Raw genomic sequence first — 20207 nt, forward strand, 5'->3', positions numbered from 1 at the left:
CGACGCCTATCGTAATATAGGGCGTTCATTGGTGAATTCCAAAAGTCACTAGAAGTTTACTATATTTTCCACTATTTACAATTTTTATTGAAACTTTTATTATATATAAAATTTACAGATGTAATCTGGAATCAGGATTGCGAAGCAACTTTTATCCGATGCACCAGATATCGTAAGACATTGTTTCCCAATACGCTAATTTCCGGGTGTGCTGAATATTCTTAGCGTATTGTCCGCGCCACCGGACAATATCACTTCAGGATTCGTCCAATCCAAGGATAATATTTTATCTTTGTGCCCAACCAGATCATATAGCGCAGTCTTGGAGCTAAAAGAAATTCATAATTGTTAATACAAATATAATCTCATGTCTTTAGAGTTATCATTTTTTTTTATTTTTGTCCGAGATCCGGAAGTTTACGAAGGACTATCTTGCCATTTTACATATTTTTGTCTCATGAAGCAGCAACTAATAATGAAACAATTCTCGAACTTGAACTGATCAAATAAATATTTGCAATTTGCCGACTAACCTTCTGGTGTCCCACATCTTCACGACGCTGTCATAGGATCCCGAGATGAACAGATGTTCGTCTACGGTCGACCAACAAACTTTTGCGACCCACTGCTTGTGGGACGTAAATTTTGTTTTCATAATGGCACCTTCTGAAACACATGATTATATTTAAATCTCAGTTATTTATAAGAGTTCAAATTATAATTAAATTATAATTATAATTAAATCTCAATTATTTATAAGAGTCCAAAGTAGTTGATAGTTGAGAGAACAAAAATTCAAAACTGAGATACAACTGATCAAAGATCCGAAAAACGGAATATTACTTTGATTTTCTTTGTGTAGAATTAACGTTATCTCCCTCTCTCCATTATGTGGCGCTTCTTACCTGTAGATCTCGGGTCGTACAGCCGCACGAACCCGTCGGCCGATCCCGTTAGTAACATATTCGATAATGGTGAGTAATCCACGCTAAAAATACTATTTTCTGCGTGGATCTCTTGCTTTTTGTGGCCCATTTCTGTATCCCATACTTTCATAGTGTGATCCCACGAGCACGTTATTACTTCGCTCTTCTTGGACCACACAACTCCACTAACAGCATGTGTATGTCCCTTCATAGCTCTTAGCGGAGTCTACATGCAACAAAACGGATTCATGTACGATTACAGAATTTTCCCTTGTATATTGGTAACCATTTTAACAAATGCGAACGCAATTACTTTTTAAAAAAATATTACATGGAAGCCCCGTTTCAGAATTCTCAAGAATGTTTGACTAAGCGCCAAACTACGAAATATATATTAAGATTAATGCTTTCACTTTGATCAAATTCATTGACACACCTTTGTTCTGTTTACATGACTTCCTCGCGACCTTTTTGACGCAGGTTCGCCAGCTTCATCTTCGCCTTGGGTACCTTAATTCACAAGACACATCTATCTTATTAATCAGCCTTTCACAGCCAATAGCAATTGAAATTTATCGTAATTACGTCTAAACTCTTTCGAAATATCCACAAAATTCTTCAAAAACTCTGCTTTACATCTATGTATTTAAAATATAGAAAGAGTAAGTTACAAAGCTATGCCTGAAGCCTGAAGCATCTCCAATCTGTTCATGATCCGATCCGATTTACAATTGCGATTGCGAATTAAAAGGCAGATATAAAAAGACATTCTGGAATTACAGGATACTTACTCGCAGACCAGATGTACAACATCTTATCCCAGGATCCAGTCGCCATTAATGTCTTATCGTGATTCAAGCTGACTGTATCGACAGTCCCTTCATGCCCTTTACAGACACTTACACAGTTCGCCGAGTTTTCCGCTATCTTCCAGTTCCAGATCATGCAGTCGTTTCCCATGGACGTGCTGCAAGTATGCATAGACAAAAATCATTCTTACACCTTACCTTCCATGTGTTAAAAGTTTTGTTTACGTACTTCAAATAGGCGTACAAAATTCGTGTTTGTGTAATAAAACATGAAAATATTTTCTGATTTTCTGACAAATTACCTTACAAAAACCGCTTCCTCATCGTCAAGAGATATCCATGCCACTGCCTTCACAGGTCGTGCATGTGCGGATATCACAAGACGTTGTGCATGATTTTCCAGATCCCATATGCGTAATGTGTTGTCATAAGAACCAGTCAAAATCCTTGGGAACAGAATAATTCACGGTATTAATATTTCAATTGTACATAATAGCCTTTTGGAATCATGTTCCACTGTAATATTTATATAACAGTAAATAATTAACCATTTTCCACAAAGAGCGATGGTGGAGATCCAATCATCCTGTATAAGACAATCCTTTGGTTCCGGTGGAGTATGCTTCTCTAAACAGTCCACTACTATTTCCTCAGTGGAAATATCCATTTCCGTAATGTGTTCTATTAACGAGGTCCGCAAGAACTGCGAGCATATCACAAAATCAAACTCCACCTGACCTTCGACGTCCATTGAATCTGTAAATAATATCTTCTTGAGAAAGATGCATGAATTGTGCCGATTTGTGAAAACTAATCAAATACCTAATTAAATATTAATATGTATATATAACAGATTTAAATGTTATTTGAAGGGAGAATTAAGGAGAAAAGGAATAAGACATCCAGGATGAAAGCAATAAGCAAACAGTTTTTGTATCAAGTTCGGCCTCACCTTTCATTAAATTATTCACCAAGGTGTTCAATTCGACTGCCGTCATTGAGCCATCTACGTTTATGTGGTATTCTGGTATTGTGTACCTATACATTTCAAGTCAAGATGTATATTCTGATTACGATATATTTATGAAGGATATATTCTGATATATTCTAATAGGTATTCGGTAACAAATAATGAAAAATTTTTACCTCTCTGTGTTGCTTCTAAACCTAATTGTTATTTGTTTTACATTCTGTGTTTTCATTTTGCGGGAATCTTTCTTCTTCCTGTTATTCTCCATTTTTATTTTGTGATTAATATAACGTTTTCGTTTCTAAATCGAATAACACTCTTCACTAATTTTACGATCAACTGAACTGAACCGAACTGAACGTTTTCCGTAGCACGTGTACGATTTCGCTGGTCTTTCCGGTGTTTCCTCTTTCTGATTGGTCGGCCGCATTGACGTATAGTGGACTGCGCGATCCGTACAATGGAAGCCATGAAAAAGTGTCCCTCGCATTAGGTTAGTTTAGAGCATAGACATAATAATAGACCGAGCGTGAAGCGCAAAATGTGAAGCACAGCTAGAAAAGGACGGAAAATAGGTGGAGGACATTGAACTATATCCTAACTGGAATGAGCACTGCTATTGTTCTCGGGTCACGTGACCCGTTTAGAAAGAGAGGGTGAAAGCAGGGTATAGCTGTCCTTTCCCAACCTGTAGCCGCCATTGCCGTTTAGACAAAGACGACACGAGAATAGGTATTACTGTCCTTCTTTCTCACTAAACGGCAATGGTGGCTTGGCGCTCATTCCAGTTAGGTTATAGTTCAATGGTGGAGGATCTCTTTCTCTCTCTGTTCGCGTCTTCCCCACTCTCCGCTCTTACCCCCACTCTTCTTTCCTTAGAGAGAGAGAGAGAGAGAGAGCAATCCTTCGCCTGCTTTCTCTCTTTTTCTACCTGTGATTCACTGCCAAGTTGAGAACACGCTCGGTCTATTCTTACTATGTCTATGGTTTAGAGATGTCTATACTTTAGTATAGACATCTGTGGTTTAAGGCCCAAACACACAAAATTCCGTAAGACGTAACGTAAGGATTCAACTAATCGCGTTGCTCGATTCGGTTACGGATGGCCGAATCGAGCAACGCGATTGGTCGAATCCTTACGTTACGTCTTACGGAATTTTGTGTTTTTGGGCCTTTAAGCCTGGTCTACAATCAGTCGGAAGACGTAGTCGTATGTCGTAACGTAAGGATTCGACCAATCGCGTTGCTCGATTCGGCCGTCCGTAACCGAATTACGCGTGCGCACGACATACAACTACGTCTTCCGACTGATTGTAAACCAGGCTTTAGAGTCTAAACTTTAGACGAAGAGGGAACGAAGTGACGAGTTGACTACCAATTGCTGTCTCTTTCTATTACTGCTATTGGCTGCTTTGTTATCGCTCAGAGGTCGGATCCTGTTGGATCCGTGCCTTATGCCGTTGATTATCGTTCATCAAAATTCGTTTCTTTTAAAGAAGAATATTAAAAGTGTTCTAAGTTAATTGTTCTAGTACATAGTCATGGTGAACATATGTTTTATTTGTAAGAAAAAATCAGACAACTCGCCAAGTTTGTCATTCCATCGGCGAGTAATAATTTGTGACTATTTTTTTTTAGTTAGTTCCAGGTGGAACAAAAAGCGCCTTCTCCTCACCTTAGAGGAATAAACGCAATATAAAGAATTTCTTCGCGATGGTGCTGCCATTTACACAAAAAATGCTTAATATAAAAATTTGGCAAGTGTACGCAGAAAATTGCGGTTGTCCATGCTCGGGATAAAATAAAGGAATATAACGAAGCTTTTCGAAGTGACTTTAGAAGCGTAATAAAAGAGAAAATAATTTATGAAAATCTTGTGCATACTTATACATAAATACAAGATTTTCATAAATTATTTTCTCTTTTATTACGCTTCTAAAGTCACTTCAAAAAGCTTCGTTATATTCCTTTATTTTATCCCGAGTTGGGACCGTCGCAATTTTGTGCGTATAAATTGCGAAATTTTTATAAAACTTTTTATAAAAATTTTTATAAAATTTCAACTTTAATTTTTGTATATGATGTGTGCAATTGGCAACACTTTTCACTAGCAACTCCAGGATCGCCTTAAGGGGATGCTGGAGTAACCAGGGAATTTCTTCGCGATGGTGCTGCCATTTGCACAATAAAATGCTTTTTATAAAAATTTGGCAAGTTGTACGCACAAAATTGCACCCAAGCAGTCTCGGAATAAAATAAAGGAATATAATGAAGCTTTTAAAAGTGCCTTTAGAAGCGTAATAAAAAAGAAATTCCTAATCTGCTTGATTCTGTAAAGTCTGTGCTCCTGCCTTTAAAAGTTGAAACATGTGTTTGTCATTGGTTCTTTTCAAGAAAAAAGCAGAGATAGATATGTGATTTAACTGTTGGGTAGCTTACCAGGAAGTTAGAACAATTGGCCCTAATTGTTAGTTTATCAATTATAATACTTTTCGCCAAGTTTTTCTTTACCTCCAAATCCCTTGCTTCGGTTTTTACATTGAATCTTGAGTATTTTTCAAATAAATATAATAAGGGCAAGATCAAAGAGTCAGCTGCAAATCATCGGTTAGAATTAAATAGGTAACTTCAGGAGCCAAGTATTTTTTGATAGCATGCAACTGGGTGCGATCAACGTCACGTTACTCTACTATGGGTGCTTTCCAATTGTTTACACATCTTAACACAAAAGCATTTTATTGGCTATATATTATCTAAAACATTTTACACGATAATATATAGCCAATAAAATGCTTTTGTGTTAAGATGTGTAAGCAATTGGAAAGCACCCTATAACTTCTTTAATATTGTGAATTTCAATATACTCTTTTATACAGGGTGTTTAAAAAAAAGGTCGGATATTTTATCCACGTGTAGTACTCTTGAAAAGAAGGAAAAAAGTCTTAGGCAACATAGGTCCGCAAATCAACTGTTTCAGAGCTAGAGTTGATTTTGTATCTTTTTGGATTTTTATTTTTGTTTTATTTTTGTTTTAATTTTTATTTTTTTATTTTTTGTTTTTTGTTTGTCAAATGGCATTATTATTAAAAAACAAACAGTAAACGCGCTAATAGCTAAATAATACAAGATGTTTCAACGAAAAATACTTAAAGAAGATGTTCTACATGTCCACCTTCCATTTGTACACAAGCTTCACATCGTCGCAGAAAGGAAGCTCTTATTCTTTCGAATATCCCTGGAATTTGGCGAATAGTATGGCAGACATCTTCTATTCAGTGCCGCAAGTCGTCAACGTTATTAATGGGTCTTGAATACACTAGCGATTTTAAATATCCTCAAATGCAATGGTCCAATGGGTTAAAATCAGGGGATCTGGATGGCCATGGCACTGGACCCCCTCGTCCTATCCAGTTATTATTGTAAGTTTCATTTAGGAAATTTTTAACGATAACTGCGAAATGCGGAGGAGCCCCATCGTGCATATACCAAAGGTTAACTCTATCATTTAGGGGGACATCTTCCAATAGTGGAGGTAGAGTGTTATTTAAGAAGTCAAGATAAACTGCACCAGTTAAACGATTTGGAAAAAACACTGGTCCAATTAAACGGTCCCTCAAAATACCCACCCAAACGTTCAAAGAAAATCGATGCTGATGTTTGGACTCAACAACGGCATGAGGGTTTTCATCAGCCCAAACATGTTTGTTGTGGAAATGAATGATCCCGTTGTTTGTAAAAATAGCTTCATCTGTAAATAAAATATTAGCAGCAAAGTCTGGATTTTCTTCAACTTTTCTTAGTACGAATCTGCAGAACGCTAGTCTGGAATCATAACCGGGGGCTATAAGAGCTTGCACCCGCTGAATATGGATACAGCTGCTGTTCACGTAAAATCCTCCAGACTAAGGAAGCATTCATATTTAGTTCCGTAGCTATTATTCTGGTGCTGATATTCGGATTTTCTTCTACTCTTCTTAAAACTTCAAGTTCTGCTTCAGGAGTAGACACTGACCTGGGCCGTCCGGCATCATGTTTACTTACACTAAATGAACCATTTACGACGTAAATGCAATTTGGAAAATAACTTATCAGATGGAAGTGCACGATTCGGAAATGCTTCAGCATACAGACGCCGTGCTTCATAAGCGTTACCATTGGCACAGCCGTACATGAAATGCATATCTGCCATTTCTGCATTGGTATAGAGCGGCATTTTCTTTTATTTGCAAATACTTTTAAGCGAAAACAGTAGAAAACTGATACAGCACTGTAGCGAGATTAATGATACTTACAGGAAATAAAGGGAAACAAAAAGCAATGACTTAAATTTTATTTTATTTTTTCATGAAAAACACGATGGCGCGGCCGTTCATTCACGACGTAAAGTGCGTGGAATCGAAATCAATGACACGATTAGATACAACTGATAAATGACTCTTGTATACACTGGACTGCACAAGACATTCCTATACTCCGTCCAGCGAGAGAACGTTATCCGTCTGCGCATAGGCGAGCGAAGTGGGGATAGCGTGGCGTAGTGGTGGCGTGTATAATAGCATTAACGTGCTCGTATCGCGGCGTAGTGGGGGGTCTCTAGAGAAGAGATCTGCGCGGAACGGTCACGTTTTCGTCTGCTCCGATAACGTTCTCTAATCATCAATAAATATTAAAATAAAAATCCAAAGATACAAAATCAACTCTAGCTCTGAAACAGTACGTTGATTTGCGGACCTATGTTGCCTAAGACTTTTTTGCTTCTTTTCATGAGTACTACACGTGGATAAAATATCCGACCTTTTTTTTAAACACCCTGTATATATATATTTTTAAAACCTCCAGCATGAAGGAAATGCAAAAAACTTGATTTTTTAAAACCATCACAGTATAGTGTCTCCCTTTAATATTGGTCATATTTCAACTATTAATCCCTAAACACTGCACTCTACTGACCTATAGACATAAGTCTATGTACTGACCCCCATTCTAGTCTCCGTCTTCTGGGTGCTTTCCAATTATTTAACACATCTTAGCACAAACATACACAAAAGCATTTTATTGGCTATATATTATCTAAAAATCAAGATAATATATAAAAACAAGATAATATATAGCCAATAAAATGCTTTTGTGTCAAGATGTGTAAGCAATTGGAAAGCACCCTATCATAGCTGATGTCATGTCAAAGTCTCATCACATGTGGACAACAAAACAAATGCGGACGGGGTGTAGAACAAGTAGAGAGTGGTGCAAATTATACATCACATATGAATAGAAATAATAAATCAGATATGTATAAAAATAATAAAAGATTTATGCATTGCTACTTTGTGATAAAATTTATTGTTTATAAACTTGTAAAAGGCCACTACGTTAAACAAATGTTTACATTGGAATTCAGTTCGAAAATTATATATCCTATTCTAAAAAAGGCGTGTTAACTTCGTGAAGTTCTTTTTTATCGAATATTGAGGCCTCTTTTCCGCGACGCTGATTGGTTCTCTCGATTGGTTCAAACTTCGTGTAACTTGAACTTTGTGTTGCAAATGTCAGAATGTCATAGTGGCTGTCAGTGCGGTTATATTAATTTATTATTTCTTAGGAACGTGAAAACGGCAGCTGTCAATTCTGTCAAATTTGTATTGATGAAACATGATGAAATAAATAACACCTTTAACGCCTTTTTTGAATAGGATTTGTGTTATTTATTATATAATAAATAATAGATGAATATTATTATTCGAAAACATTATTAATATTGAAAAATAAAATAGCGCGCGTCTGTGGTGCTAGTATATATAAAATTTATGTGCAAGAACTAATATTCTTATTCGCTGAAATTCGTATTAAATTTTAATTAAATGTTATAGTTTATTATTTCATCATGAATTGATTAAATGTATCAAGTTCAATAGCAAAGTCTAGATTAATGTACTTGATAGCATAAAATAATAACATATTTCGATATTGAAAACCAGTAATTCTAGATTCTTTTGAGTTAATTCAAATGCAGATAAAAAATCTACTAGAAACTGCTGGTATTTATCAGTCAATACTGTGGTTTCAAGTACTATTATAGATATTTTTATGATATATCGCACGCTGCTGTCTTCAACGGAGAAGTGAACTGTACAAATGCACACAGTGGAATGAAACGCATGAAATTCTGGCGTTAAAGGAAAAGTGAACTACGCATGCGTCGGTTTCTATCAAGATATTATTTTACGAATATTTTTCCGTGGGAAGTAACCACATGTCGAATTTCCTTTAACATTATATTGATCACTTAATCGCCATCGTCTTCTCGGGGTAGGTGACAAATTATGAGTGTATCGAGCGCGGTATGTGCTATCTTATACTCCGTTTATATTATTGAACAGTGTGCATGGCAATTTACTTATATAATCATATAACATTATATAAAATTGTATAATTCTAAAATTGGTAAAGAAATTTTACCAATTTTACAATTATACAATTTTATATAATGTTATATGATTATATAAATCGCAATTGCTTTTATGCAAGATGAGGTTTCACGAACCACCACAAAATATTTTGCAGTCAAACGTAACTCGATAAACTCACGATCGCTTGTAAAATGAGTATCTCCGTTCAAGAACGGTACTTTAGCTTGAATAGAATTATATTACTCGCTACTGGCTTATGGCCTTATCAACAATCAAAGTTTGCTCGATTTCAGGCAGCATTGTATCTCAGTATGATGATAAGCTTCATCATATTCCTGGTATGTGTATACTTCTAATCCTAGTGTTTGCTATTATACAATTTACATGTTATACATTTATATGTTTAGATGAGGCAATGAATGTTGAAGCAAATAAATCCCAAGAAAGTTTTAATTACAGCTTTCAAGACTTTGTTTTACAGAACAATCCTTTGAATTTACTCTTCATTTGCTTTCTATGTCAACATATTTTATTTTCCTCCTGATTAAGTATATCTCCTTTTGGATTAACATGAAATCTGTAAGCTATTTTTTTATTTTCTTCGAAACTGAATAAATTCCTAACTATGTAAAAATATTCTTTCATACTTTATAATGCTATTCAGCATAAAATATTGTTACTACAATAGATAAGATATTTATTGGAGCAATTTCAATACATCTACAAGAGGCTAAAGGATTCGAAAGAAATTGCTATTTATAACAAATATGGAAATAATGGAAAACGAATAACAATCGGTCTTATAAGTAAGAAAAAGCCTTGTTGTGAATTTTTATCACTGTGATTATTTATTTAGTACTTTTAGTATTGCAGTATTATGAATTAGATTACAATATTTACTAAGAAATTATGATTTACTGATTTGTTGTATTGTATTATATTGCTCATGCATATATGTATCTTATTGTTTCTCTGAAAGAGATAATGTTTAGTAGTTGGAATATGCACTCAGACTTATCTGATTGCAATACAATGTTTGCCACACATTTTGGATATGATTATGCCCAAAAATGAGACCTACATGCACCGCTTTATAGTAATTGTGACTGAAGGATTCGCCGTACAAGAAAAATATTTCTATTTATTGTTTCTGTATCTATACGCAGTTTTAACCGCAGGAGCAGTTACACTCATAGCGGTAGGGGCAATGTTGTTATCATGTTTGAAACATATCTGTGGAATGTTCAGAATTGCTAGGTAAATAAATAAAAGTAGAAAAACGGAAAACGGATATTTATTCACATTGAGAAGAATAGTTTTTACTTCATAGGATCTCGAAAATTATCTCCGATATAATTATAGATATATACTATTTACAGCTACCGCTTCGAACAAGCAGTAACGGCTACGTTACAAAATATTACCTTAAAAAATAAAACTATGTTTTACAAAGAGTTTATCTATGCCGTGGACATTCATCGCAAAGCTACGGAGTTAGTATTGATATGATAATATGTACACATTATTACCGTCGATAAAGCAATGGGAAACGTATTTTTCTAGTAGCTATCATTACAGGCATACAATAGTATGCATGAATACAGAGGACGAGAACTAATAGGAATTATAATTTTAATACTAATTGCTACTGTATGGGGCAGTTATTGTAGTTAATTAAAAAATATAGTTATAAATAAAGATGGTCAAACAATACACATAATTAAAATTTACTTACATTGTTTCCTAGTAACTTATTTTAATTATATTATATTATATTCATTTTTTAAAGGTATGCCAAATGTGTTCTGGGCGACATGGAACGATCACTTTTCGTTGTTACAATGGTTACTGTGCTTTGTTTGAGTTTGAATCTTTATGAAGTAAGCTTTTTACATTCATTATTACTTATGAGTACTCTATGTAGCATTTTACAATATTTAATTCGAAAGAAAGTTTTAATAAGAAGATAAATATCTTATTAAGAATCATTTTAAAATATGAAAAAAGTAAATTCTAAATATCATGCTAATTGCTTAAACATACAATTTCAAAAATTCGCTAGAAATTGCATAGGAAATGATGAATTGCAAAGATATAAATATTATTAGAGATATTAAGGTATTAATTGTACAATGATGGTGGTTTAGGTATTTCAAATTAAATCACCTATGCAAGAAATAGAAAAGACAATGGGACATCTTCTTCTTATCATTTTTCTGTTTATATACATGTTTGCAGCTAACTATGCTGGACAGGAAATTACAGATTCTAATAATCATGTATTTCTTGCGGTGTAAGCAATATTTTTATTGTTGTGTGGTTCTTATATTTTTATTTGTATAATTTTCAGTGTTGAAAGCGCTCGTATATCTTTTTATAAATCGTATATCTTTTTTTCAAATTGTCAATTCTATGCCACGTTTTTTATAGATACAATGCTCCATGGTACTTAGCACCATTGCAGATGCAGAAGTTGACCTTGTTCTTATTACAAAGAAATAGCAAAGCTTTCACTTTGAGTATCGGTGGATTATTCACATTATCTATAGAGTGCTTTACTTCGGTAAAATTATACATATACATAAATAATATATGTGCATTGTTCAAAAGTAAGGAAAAAGATAAACTAAGGAGAGTATATTTGTTTTCAGTTAGTAAGTGCATCAGTATCTTACTTCACTCTCATGCTATCTTTGTATTAATAACGAAGACGCATCCAATAATATCGTATGAATACGTGAAATATTATATTAATTTAGTACTTATTTAGTTTAGGCTCCTCACCTCCGATTTGGTTGAAACTCACCAATAATGTGTAGTGTGGCGCGTAGAAATCGAAAAGGAAAGTTAAAATCGTCGCTCTGCCTTGCAAAGCGAGATATTTATCGGTAAAGTTGCACACTGTTCAGGTTAGAAACTCTGTCATATTGACGACACATTGTGATATGAGCATGCGCCGTGCTTGTGCATCATAGGGTGCGTTCCGTTTCACGCATATGCGCGCATTATATATATATATATATTATACGTAACATTCATTATAGATAAATGCGCGCATATGCGTGAGGGTGCCGTTACATGGAGCGTAACTTGCGTAAGCGTAACCTGCGCAACCTAGTAATTTTATAGAAGTTACTATAAAACTTACGCCTAGTTAGTTTACGCTTTCTACGCCAGTTGTCAATTACGCCGAATCCAATTTCTGGTGGAAAATATGCTAAATGCATGGTGTGACAGTGTGTGTGTATCCTTTTTTGACTCGCGATCGCCGTGCCAAAATTTCTGAAAAAATGGATCAAATTTGGGTAATTTAAGAAATGCATCTAAATTCTATAAAGGACTATATTCGCAGCTCACTTTTATCAATAAATGCGCATATTTATTTATGATATTCTATAATATATGTAACGTGAACTATATACTAAATGCACGCATTTATCATAAAAGTAAGCTGAGAATATGGACCAAAATGTTTAAATAATGCATTTAATTACTTGGATATAAATCAGTACATCGGTTGCATAGTATGACAAAAGAATTTCAATTTATGTCCGATAACTATGGTATATTCATTTGCATGTCTGGACTATTTTCAACAGCTTACTGCAGCTTATACATTTTCACTTATGTATTTCCTTTTTAAAATACAGCATAAATGTGGATATTGTGGGTGGCTCTTTAGCTTCACCACAAATTTTATTGATCATAAGTGCTTCAAGCAGTACGTTGAAGGAGAAGACCACATCAGCATCAATGAAAACCATATCGTAACAATAAGTATAATTTGTTGACAAGAACCGCTAATACAAGATTAGAATCCATGTTTAAGAGATTCCAGGTTTTTTGTGCTAGACACGCGTCGTCAACCAGTCAACCACTCCGTATACTTTATTTAGGTTATTTCACGCATACTCGTACATACATTACACACTTATATTACGCTTCAACACATTCTTACATCAAAGTATCTATTTCACATGACGCGTATTTAGCAATACGCTTAAATAATAACAACCAATCGATTTATTTCTGTTGTATTGTACAACAGAAGTCCTGATCTGTTATTGGTTAGGCTTGTTACGCTTTATGCGCATTTAACGCAAAGTACGCGCCATGTAAAATGGAATTTTCAGAATAGCGTACATTCTAGTAATTTACTAGAATACGCAGTGTGCCTATTCTAGCTACTCACTAGGTTACGCAGGTTACGCTTACGCAAGTTACGCTCCATGTAACGGCACCCTGAAACGGAACGCACCCATATATGTAATACTCATATATGGCCAGTCCCTGTAAATGGAAGTGAGAGAAAACGTCTCCGATGAAAGTGAGACAGTAAAGTTACTTTAGTTGTTGTGCGCAAGGTGTTGTGCGCAAGCGGTTAAATATGAAATAGACTTATACAACCGCTAATACAGATAATAAAATTATTAGGGTACTGTATCTTTTAATAATATAAAAATTGTCTTACTTTTGCACGTTTTTCAGCTTCTTCACATTCTTTCCACACAGCGACACGTGAATTAGGTTAGAACTTCACTGTCTCTTATAACTTTTCGTGCATGCGCGTTGCGAACAAAGTTCTCTACCAGACAGAGAAAAGGATATCGTCCGCACCGTAATATTTTCGCCTCTGTTTCAGAGCGACTGGCTATATATGAGTATTACATATATGATATATACAATGGCCGCATTTAGCAGACTCAACCGCTTAGTAGCAATCGAACATAATTGGTTCTAACTTTTAGAACCAACAAATAACATCGAGACTGGATTCGGGGAGACACTATTAGCGCTATGTAGCGCTGAAAATCTATAGTATACGTGACATGACCACAGATTAATAGGCAGATAGCCAAAGGCCCGGGTTAAGATGAGACCAGCATTTCTCACTGAGTCTGTCGGTAAGGGGCAAAGTGTGTCGATAATCGAAGTACGGAAATGCTGGTCTCGCCTTAACCCGGGCCTTTGACTATCTGTCTATTAATCTGTGACATGACTATAGATTTTCAGCGTTAAATAGTGCTAAATAGCGTCTCCCCGAATCCAGCCCGAGTGTCAGCGGAAAATCTAGTAACGTTGCCCAACTGTTGAGGGCCACTTTGACCAAAGTCCAGTTAATTTAATCGTCGATTAACTTACTCTTCGTCTCTTTCTAAGGCAGGTAGTTAGAAAAGGACGAAGAGTGAGTTAAACTACGGGTAAAGTTAAACGGCATTGGTAGAAGCGGGCCTGAGTCTGCTGAATGCAGCCAATTGTGTGTCCAACATCTGTGCGAGAGAGAAAGGTAGAGAGTCCCATTTGTCTGTAATGCGCATACACAGATATTAGCGTTGCTATAGGTACGTAAATTTACGTGCTCGAGCAAATCATATACCTCTATAACATTTTCTGGAATTGCAAATGTGGCAACAAATTATGTTTGCCGGAAGGTCGCAAATGGAAAACATACTTTGTTATTGCAATTCTGTTAGCACACTTCCGTCAATATACAACATTTTCACCGTTCTATTGTCAGATCTGCTCTAATGTTGTCAGTTTGACTATAGAATATGTTCGTCAGATTTGGTTCACATTGGAGACCAACTGAGGGCACAGTAGTAGGCTCTGGCTTTAGCATTATAGTTCCGCTGACATTTGTTTCTCATTTGGCAACATCCCACAATCAAAATGTTTGCTGGGTATATATATGTCTTCCCCAACGATACCATAGCAACGCCGATATCTGCTCATGCACATTACAGACAAATGGGATTCTCTACCTTTCTCTCTCACACAGATGTTAGACACAGGTTCGTTAGAAGTATAGGCAATGCCTCTTCCAGTAGTATATGTTCTAAGGTTCAGCCAAATCGGAGGTGAAGACCCTAAACTAAATAATTACCATTAAGGTAAATATTAAGTATGTTAATAAATTATTTGAAGTAAATATTAAATTAAATATTAAATATATGCAGTCATGAAGATTAGAGACCAAGAAATTCATCTTCGTGTTTGGAAAGTGAGACCAAAACTAGAAGGGGTCAATTCTATATCATTTCACTTGGTGAAAAGTACAAAAGTGAACAAATTTACTAGAATAGTTATACTTTTATTGGTTAACATCTAGTGAATTTGGTAATTACAGAATTGACCACTAGGTTTCAATATATAAACGGATATAAGATGCACATACCGCGCTCGATACACTCATAATTTGTCACCTACCCCGAGAAGACGATGGCGATTAAGTGATCAATATAATGTTAAAGGAAATTCGACATGTGGTTACTTCCCACGGAAAAAATATTCGTAAAATAATATCTTGATAGAAACCGACGCATGCGTAGTTCACTTTTCCTTTAACGCCAGAATTTCATGCGTTTCATTCCACTGTGTGCATTTGTACAGTTCACTTCTCCGTTGAAGACAGCAGCGTGCGATATATCATAAAAATATCTATAATAGTACTTGAAACCACAGTATTGACTGATAAATACCAGCAGTTTCTAGTAGATTTTTTATCTGCATTTGAATTAACTCAAAAGAATCTAGAATTACTGGTTTTCAATATCGAAATATGTTATTATTTTATGCTATCAAGTACATTAATCTAGACTTTGCTATTGAACTTGATACATTTAATCAATTCATGATGAAATAATAAACTATAACATTTAATTAAAATTTAATACGAATTTCAGCGAATAAGAATATTAGTTCTTGCCACATAAATTTTATATATACTAGCACCACAGACGCGCGCTATTTTATTTTTCAATATTAATAATGTTTTCGAATAATAATATTCATCTATTATTTATTATATAATAAATAACACAAATCCTATTCAAAAAAGGCGTTAAAGGTGTTATTTATTTCATCATGTTTCATCAATACAAATTTGACAGAATTGACAGCTGCCGTTTTCACGTTCCTAAGAAATAATAAATTAATATAACCGCACTGACAGCCACTATGACATTCTGACATTTGCCAACACAAAGTTCAAGTTACACGAAGTTTGAACCAATCGAGAGAACCAATCAGCGTCGCGGAAAAGAGGCCTCAATATTCGATAAAAAAGAACTTCACGAAGTTAACACGCCTTTTTTAGAATAGGATATATAATTTCGAACTGAATTCCAATGTAAACATTTGTTTAACGTAGTGGCCTTTTACAAGTTTATAAACAATAAATTTTATCACAAAAGTAGCAATGCATAAATCTTTTATTATTTTTATACATATCTGATTTATTATTTCTATTCATATGTGATGTATAATTTGCACCACTCTCTACTTGTTCTACACCCCGTCCGCATTTGTTTTGTTGTCCACATGTGATGAGACTTTGACATGACATCAGCTATGATAGGGTGCTTTCCAATTGCTTACACATCTTGACACAAAAGCATTTTATTGGCTATATATTATCTTGTTTTTATATATTATCTTGATTTTTAGATAATATATTAGCCAATAAAATGCTTTTGTGTATGTTTGTGCTAAGATGTGTTAATAATTGGAAAGCACCCAGAAGACGGAGACTAGAATGGGGGTCAGTACATAGACTTATGTCTATAGGTCAGTAGAGTGCAGTGTTTAGGGATTAATAGTTGAAATATGACCAATATTAAAGGGAGACACTATACTGTGATGGTTTTAAAAAATCAAGTTTTTTTGCATTTCCTTCATGCTGGAGGTTTTTAAAAATATATATATACAGGGTGTTTAAAAAAAAGGTCGGATATTTTATCCACGTGTAGTACTCATGAAAAGAAGCAAAAAAGTCTTAGGCAACATAGGTCCGCAAATCAACGTACTGTTTCAGAGCTAGAGTTGATTTTTGTATCTTTGGATTTTTATTTTAATATTTATTGATGATTAGAGAACGTTATCGGAGCAGACGAAAACGTGACCGTTCCGCGCAGATCTCTTCTCTAGAGACCCCCCACTACGCCGCGATACGAGCACGTTAATGCTATTATACACGCCACCACTACGCCACGCTATCCCCACTTCGCTCGCCTATGCGCAGACGGATAACGTTCTCTCGCTGGACGGAGTATAGGAATGTCTTGTGCAGTCCAGTGTATACAAGAGTCATTTATCAGTTGTATCTAATCGTGTCATTGATTTCGATTCCACGCACTTTACGTCGTGAATGAACGGCCGCGCCATCGTGTTTTTCATGAAAAAATAAAATAAAATTTAAGTCATTGCTTTTTGTTTCCCTTTATTTCCTGTAAGTATCATTAATCTCGCTACAGTGCTGTATCAGTTTTCTACTGTTTTCGCTTAAAAGTATTTGCAAATAAAAGAAAATGCCGCTCTATACCAATGCAGAAATGGCAGATATGCATTTCATGTACGGCTGTGCCAATGGTAACGCTTATGAAGCACGGCGTCTGTATGCTGAAGCATTTCCGAATCGTGCACTTCCATCTGATAAGTTATTTTCCAAATTGCATTTACGTCGTAAATGGTTCATTTAGTGTAAGTAAACATGATGCCGGACGGCCCAGGTCAGTGTCTACTCCTGAAGCAGAACTTGAAGTTTTAAGAAGAGTAGAAGAAAATCCGAATATCAGCACCAGAATAATAGCTACGGAACTAAATATGAATGCTTCCTTAGTCTGGAGGATTTTACGTGAACAGCAGCTGTATCCATATTCAGCGGGTGCAAGCTCTTATAGCCCCCGGTTATGATTCCAGACTAGCGTTCTGCAGATTCGTACTAAGAAAAGTTGAAGAAAATCCAGACTTTGCTGCTAATATTTTATTTACAGATGAAGCTATTTTTACAAACAACGGGATCATTCATTTCCACAACAAACATGTTTGGGCTGATGAAAACCCTCATGCCGTTGTTGAGTCCAAACATCAGCATCGATTTTCTTTGAACGTTTGGGTGGGTATTTTGAGGGACCGTTTAATTGGACCAGTGTTTTTTCCAAATCGTTTAACTGGTGCAGTTTATCTTGACTTCTTAAATAACACTCTACCTCCACTATTGGAAGATGTCCCCCTAAATGATAGAGTTAACCTTTGGTATATGCACGATGGGGCTCCTCCGCATTTCGCAGTTATCGTTAAAAATTTCCTAAATGAAACTTACAATAATAACTGGATAGGACGAGGGGGTCCAGTGCCATGGCCATCCAGATCCCCTGATTTTAACCCATTGGACCATTGCATTTGAGGATATTTAAAATCGCTAGTGTATTCAAGACCCATTAATAACGTTGACGACTTGCGGCACTGAATAGAAGATGTCTGCCATACTATTCGCCAAATTCCAGGGATATTCGAAAGAATAAGAGCTTCCTTTCTGCGACGATGTGAAGCTTGTGTACAAATGGAAGGTGGACATGTAGAACATCTTCTTTAAGTATTTTTCGTTGAAACATCTTGTATTATTTAGCTATTAGCGCGTTTACTGTTTGTTTTTTAATAATAATGCCATTTGACAAACAAAAAACAAAAAATAAAAAAATAAAAATTAAAACAAAAATAAAACAAAAATAAAAATCCAAAAAGATACAAAATCAACTCTAGCTCTGAAACAGTTGATTTGCGGACCTATGTTGCCTAAGACTTTTTTCCTTCTTTTCAAGAGTACTACACGTGGATAAAATATCCGACCTTTTTTTTAAACACCCTGTATAAAAGAGTATATGAAATTCACAATATTAAAGAAGTTATAGGGTGCTTTCCAATTGCTTACACATCTTAACACAAAAGCATTTTATTGGCTATATATTATCGTGTAAAATGTTTTAGATAATATATAGCCAATAAAATGCTTTTGTGTTAAGATGTGTAAACAATTGGAAAGCACCCATAGTAGAGTAACGTGACGTTGATCGCACCCAGTTGCATGCTATCAAAAAATACTTGGCTCCTGAAGTTACCTATTTAATTCTAACCGATGATTTGCAGCTGACTCTTTGATCTTGCCCTTATTATATTTATTTGAAAAATACTCAAGATTCAATGTAAAAAACCGAAGCAAGGGATTTGGAGGTAAAGAAAAACTTGGCGAAAAGTATTATAATTGATAAACTAACAATTAGGGCCAATTGTTCTAACTTCCTGGTAAGCTACCCAACAGTTAAATCACATATCTATCTCTGCTTTTGATTATCATGATGAAATGAACGAGGATACATTTCTGGAATGGTGGAAAAATATTTTACCATTGCTAGACGACAATGCAGTTATTGTCATGGACAATGCTCCGTATCATTCTATGAAAACTGAAAAACTGCCGAATGCTTCCTGGAGAAAAGCCGAAATAATACAATGGCTAGAAAATAAAGGAAAAGAAACATCCGATAATTTAGTAAAGGCCGAACTTTTGCACATTGCTAACCAACACAAAGATAGATATGATAAATATGTCGTTGACGAATTAGCACAACATGATAATAAAACGGTTCTCCGATTACCTCCGTATCATTGTGAACTTAATCCAATTGAAATGGTGTGGTCAATGGTTAAGGGATACGTGAAAAGCAATAATAGTACTTTTAAGCTTAAAGATGTAAAACTATTACTTGAACAAGGCATTGAATGGGTGACAGCTGATCATTGGAGAAATTTTATTAGGCACGTAAAAAATGAAGAGAAAAAGATGTGGGAAGTCGATCACATAGCAGACAGTATGATTGACGCGACACTCCGTTAATAATTAATGTCACAGGCGAAACAATTTCTGAAACTTCTAGCACTTCATCGTAAGTATATGTTAATAAATATATATATTTGATATCAATGTTACTCAACTGCGTACTTTAATTTTTTTACGTTTTGTAAATTTTCTTTTACAGCACATCAAAGATCTAAAATCTTTCATAATATTATGGAACCCAAATAAAAATATGTTATTACAGATTTAATTATTTTATACATCATAAGCATTAAACTGTGTACTTTCAATATACAAATATACAATTTCACTTTTATATCACTTTCAAATGTCACGATTATTACACCGCTCCGTTTTCTAAGCTGAGACAATAGCTCTGGGCTCGAACGTGCCGTATTACGTAGACTAACAATAAGTAGCGCGGTACTACACGCCACGCTATCTCTCGCTGGACGCAGCGTA

The 20207-nt window shown here is 35.1% G+C and overlaps 3 protein-coding genes across 11 annotated transcripts; 2 read left to right on the plus strand and 1 right to left on the minus strand.

Moving 5' to 3' along the window:
- Window positions 1-64: 64 nt before the first annotated feature.
- LOC105284774 (ribosome biogenesis protein WDR12 homolog) lies at window positions 65-12153 on the minus strand. 3 transcript variants are annotated; one of them, XM_011348538.2, is made up of 10 exons: window positions 11897-12153; window positions 2882-3149; window positions 2688-2773; window positions 2284-2491; window positions 2038-2181; window positions 1718-1893; window positions 1363-1436; window positions 906-1152; window positions 534-663; window positions 65-328 (listed from the first exon to the last, which is right to left on the minus strand). In XM_011348538.2, the coding sequence occupies exons 2-10, from the start codon at window positions 2971-2973 to the stop codon at window positions 196-198; spliced, it is 1290 nt and encodes a 429-aa protein (XP_011346840.2). In that variant the 5' UTR covers window positions 2974-3149; window positions 11897-12153; the 3' UTR covers window positions 65-195. The 3 variants fall into 3 exon arrangements, with proteins under 3 accessions (XP_011346840.2, XP_011346839.2, XP_011346838.2); XM_011348537.2 differs by having other exon boundaries at window positions 534-666; window positions 11919-12149; XM_011348536.2 differs by having other exon boundaries at window positions 534-666; window positions 11897-12149.
- Window positions 8437-11860, plus strand: LOC105284773. 7 transcript variants are annotated; one of them, XM_026974717.1, is made up of 7 exons: window positions 8437-9326; window positions 9406-9450; window positions 9520-9691; window positions 9801-9918; window positions 10105-10369; window positions 10492-10605; window positions 10902-11860. In XM_026974717.1, exons 3-7 carry the CDS (start codon window positions 9629-9631, stop codon window positions 11080-11082), a joined length of 741 nt encoding a protein of 246 aa, XP_026830518.1. In that variant the 5' UTR covers window positions 8437-9326; window positions 9406-9450; window positions 9520-9628; the 3' UTR covers window positions 11083-11860. The 7 variants fall into 7 exon arrangements, 6 of the variants coding, with proteins under 6 accessions (XP_026830518.1, XP_019888963.2, XP_026830511.1 ...); XM_020033404.2 differs by having other exon boundaries at window positions 9572-9691; XM_026974710.1 differs by having other exon boundaries at window positions 8437-9450.
- Window positions 12154-18912: 6759 nt separating the features above from the next.
- On the plus strand, window positions 18913-20066 carry LOC105284771. Its single transcript, XM_026975227.1, has 3 exons — window positions 18913-18945; window positions 19209-19833; window positions 19927-20066. Exons 1-2 carry the CDS (start codon window positions 18913-18915, stop codon window positions 19782-19784), a joined length of 609 nt encoding a protein of 202 aa, XP_026831028.1. The 3' UTR covers window positions 19785-19833; window positions 19927-20066.
- The last annotated feature ends 141 nt before the right edge of the window (window positions 20067-20207 follow it).

Source organism: Ooceraea biroi, chromosome 1 (assembly GCF_003672135.1).
Source record: "Ooceraea biroi isolate clonal line C1 chromosome 1, Obir_v5.4, whole genome shotgun sequence".
NCBI classification, from domain to species: Eukaryota; Metazoa; Arthropoda; class Insecta; order Hymenoptera; family Formicidae; genus Ooceraea; species Ooceraea biroi.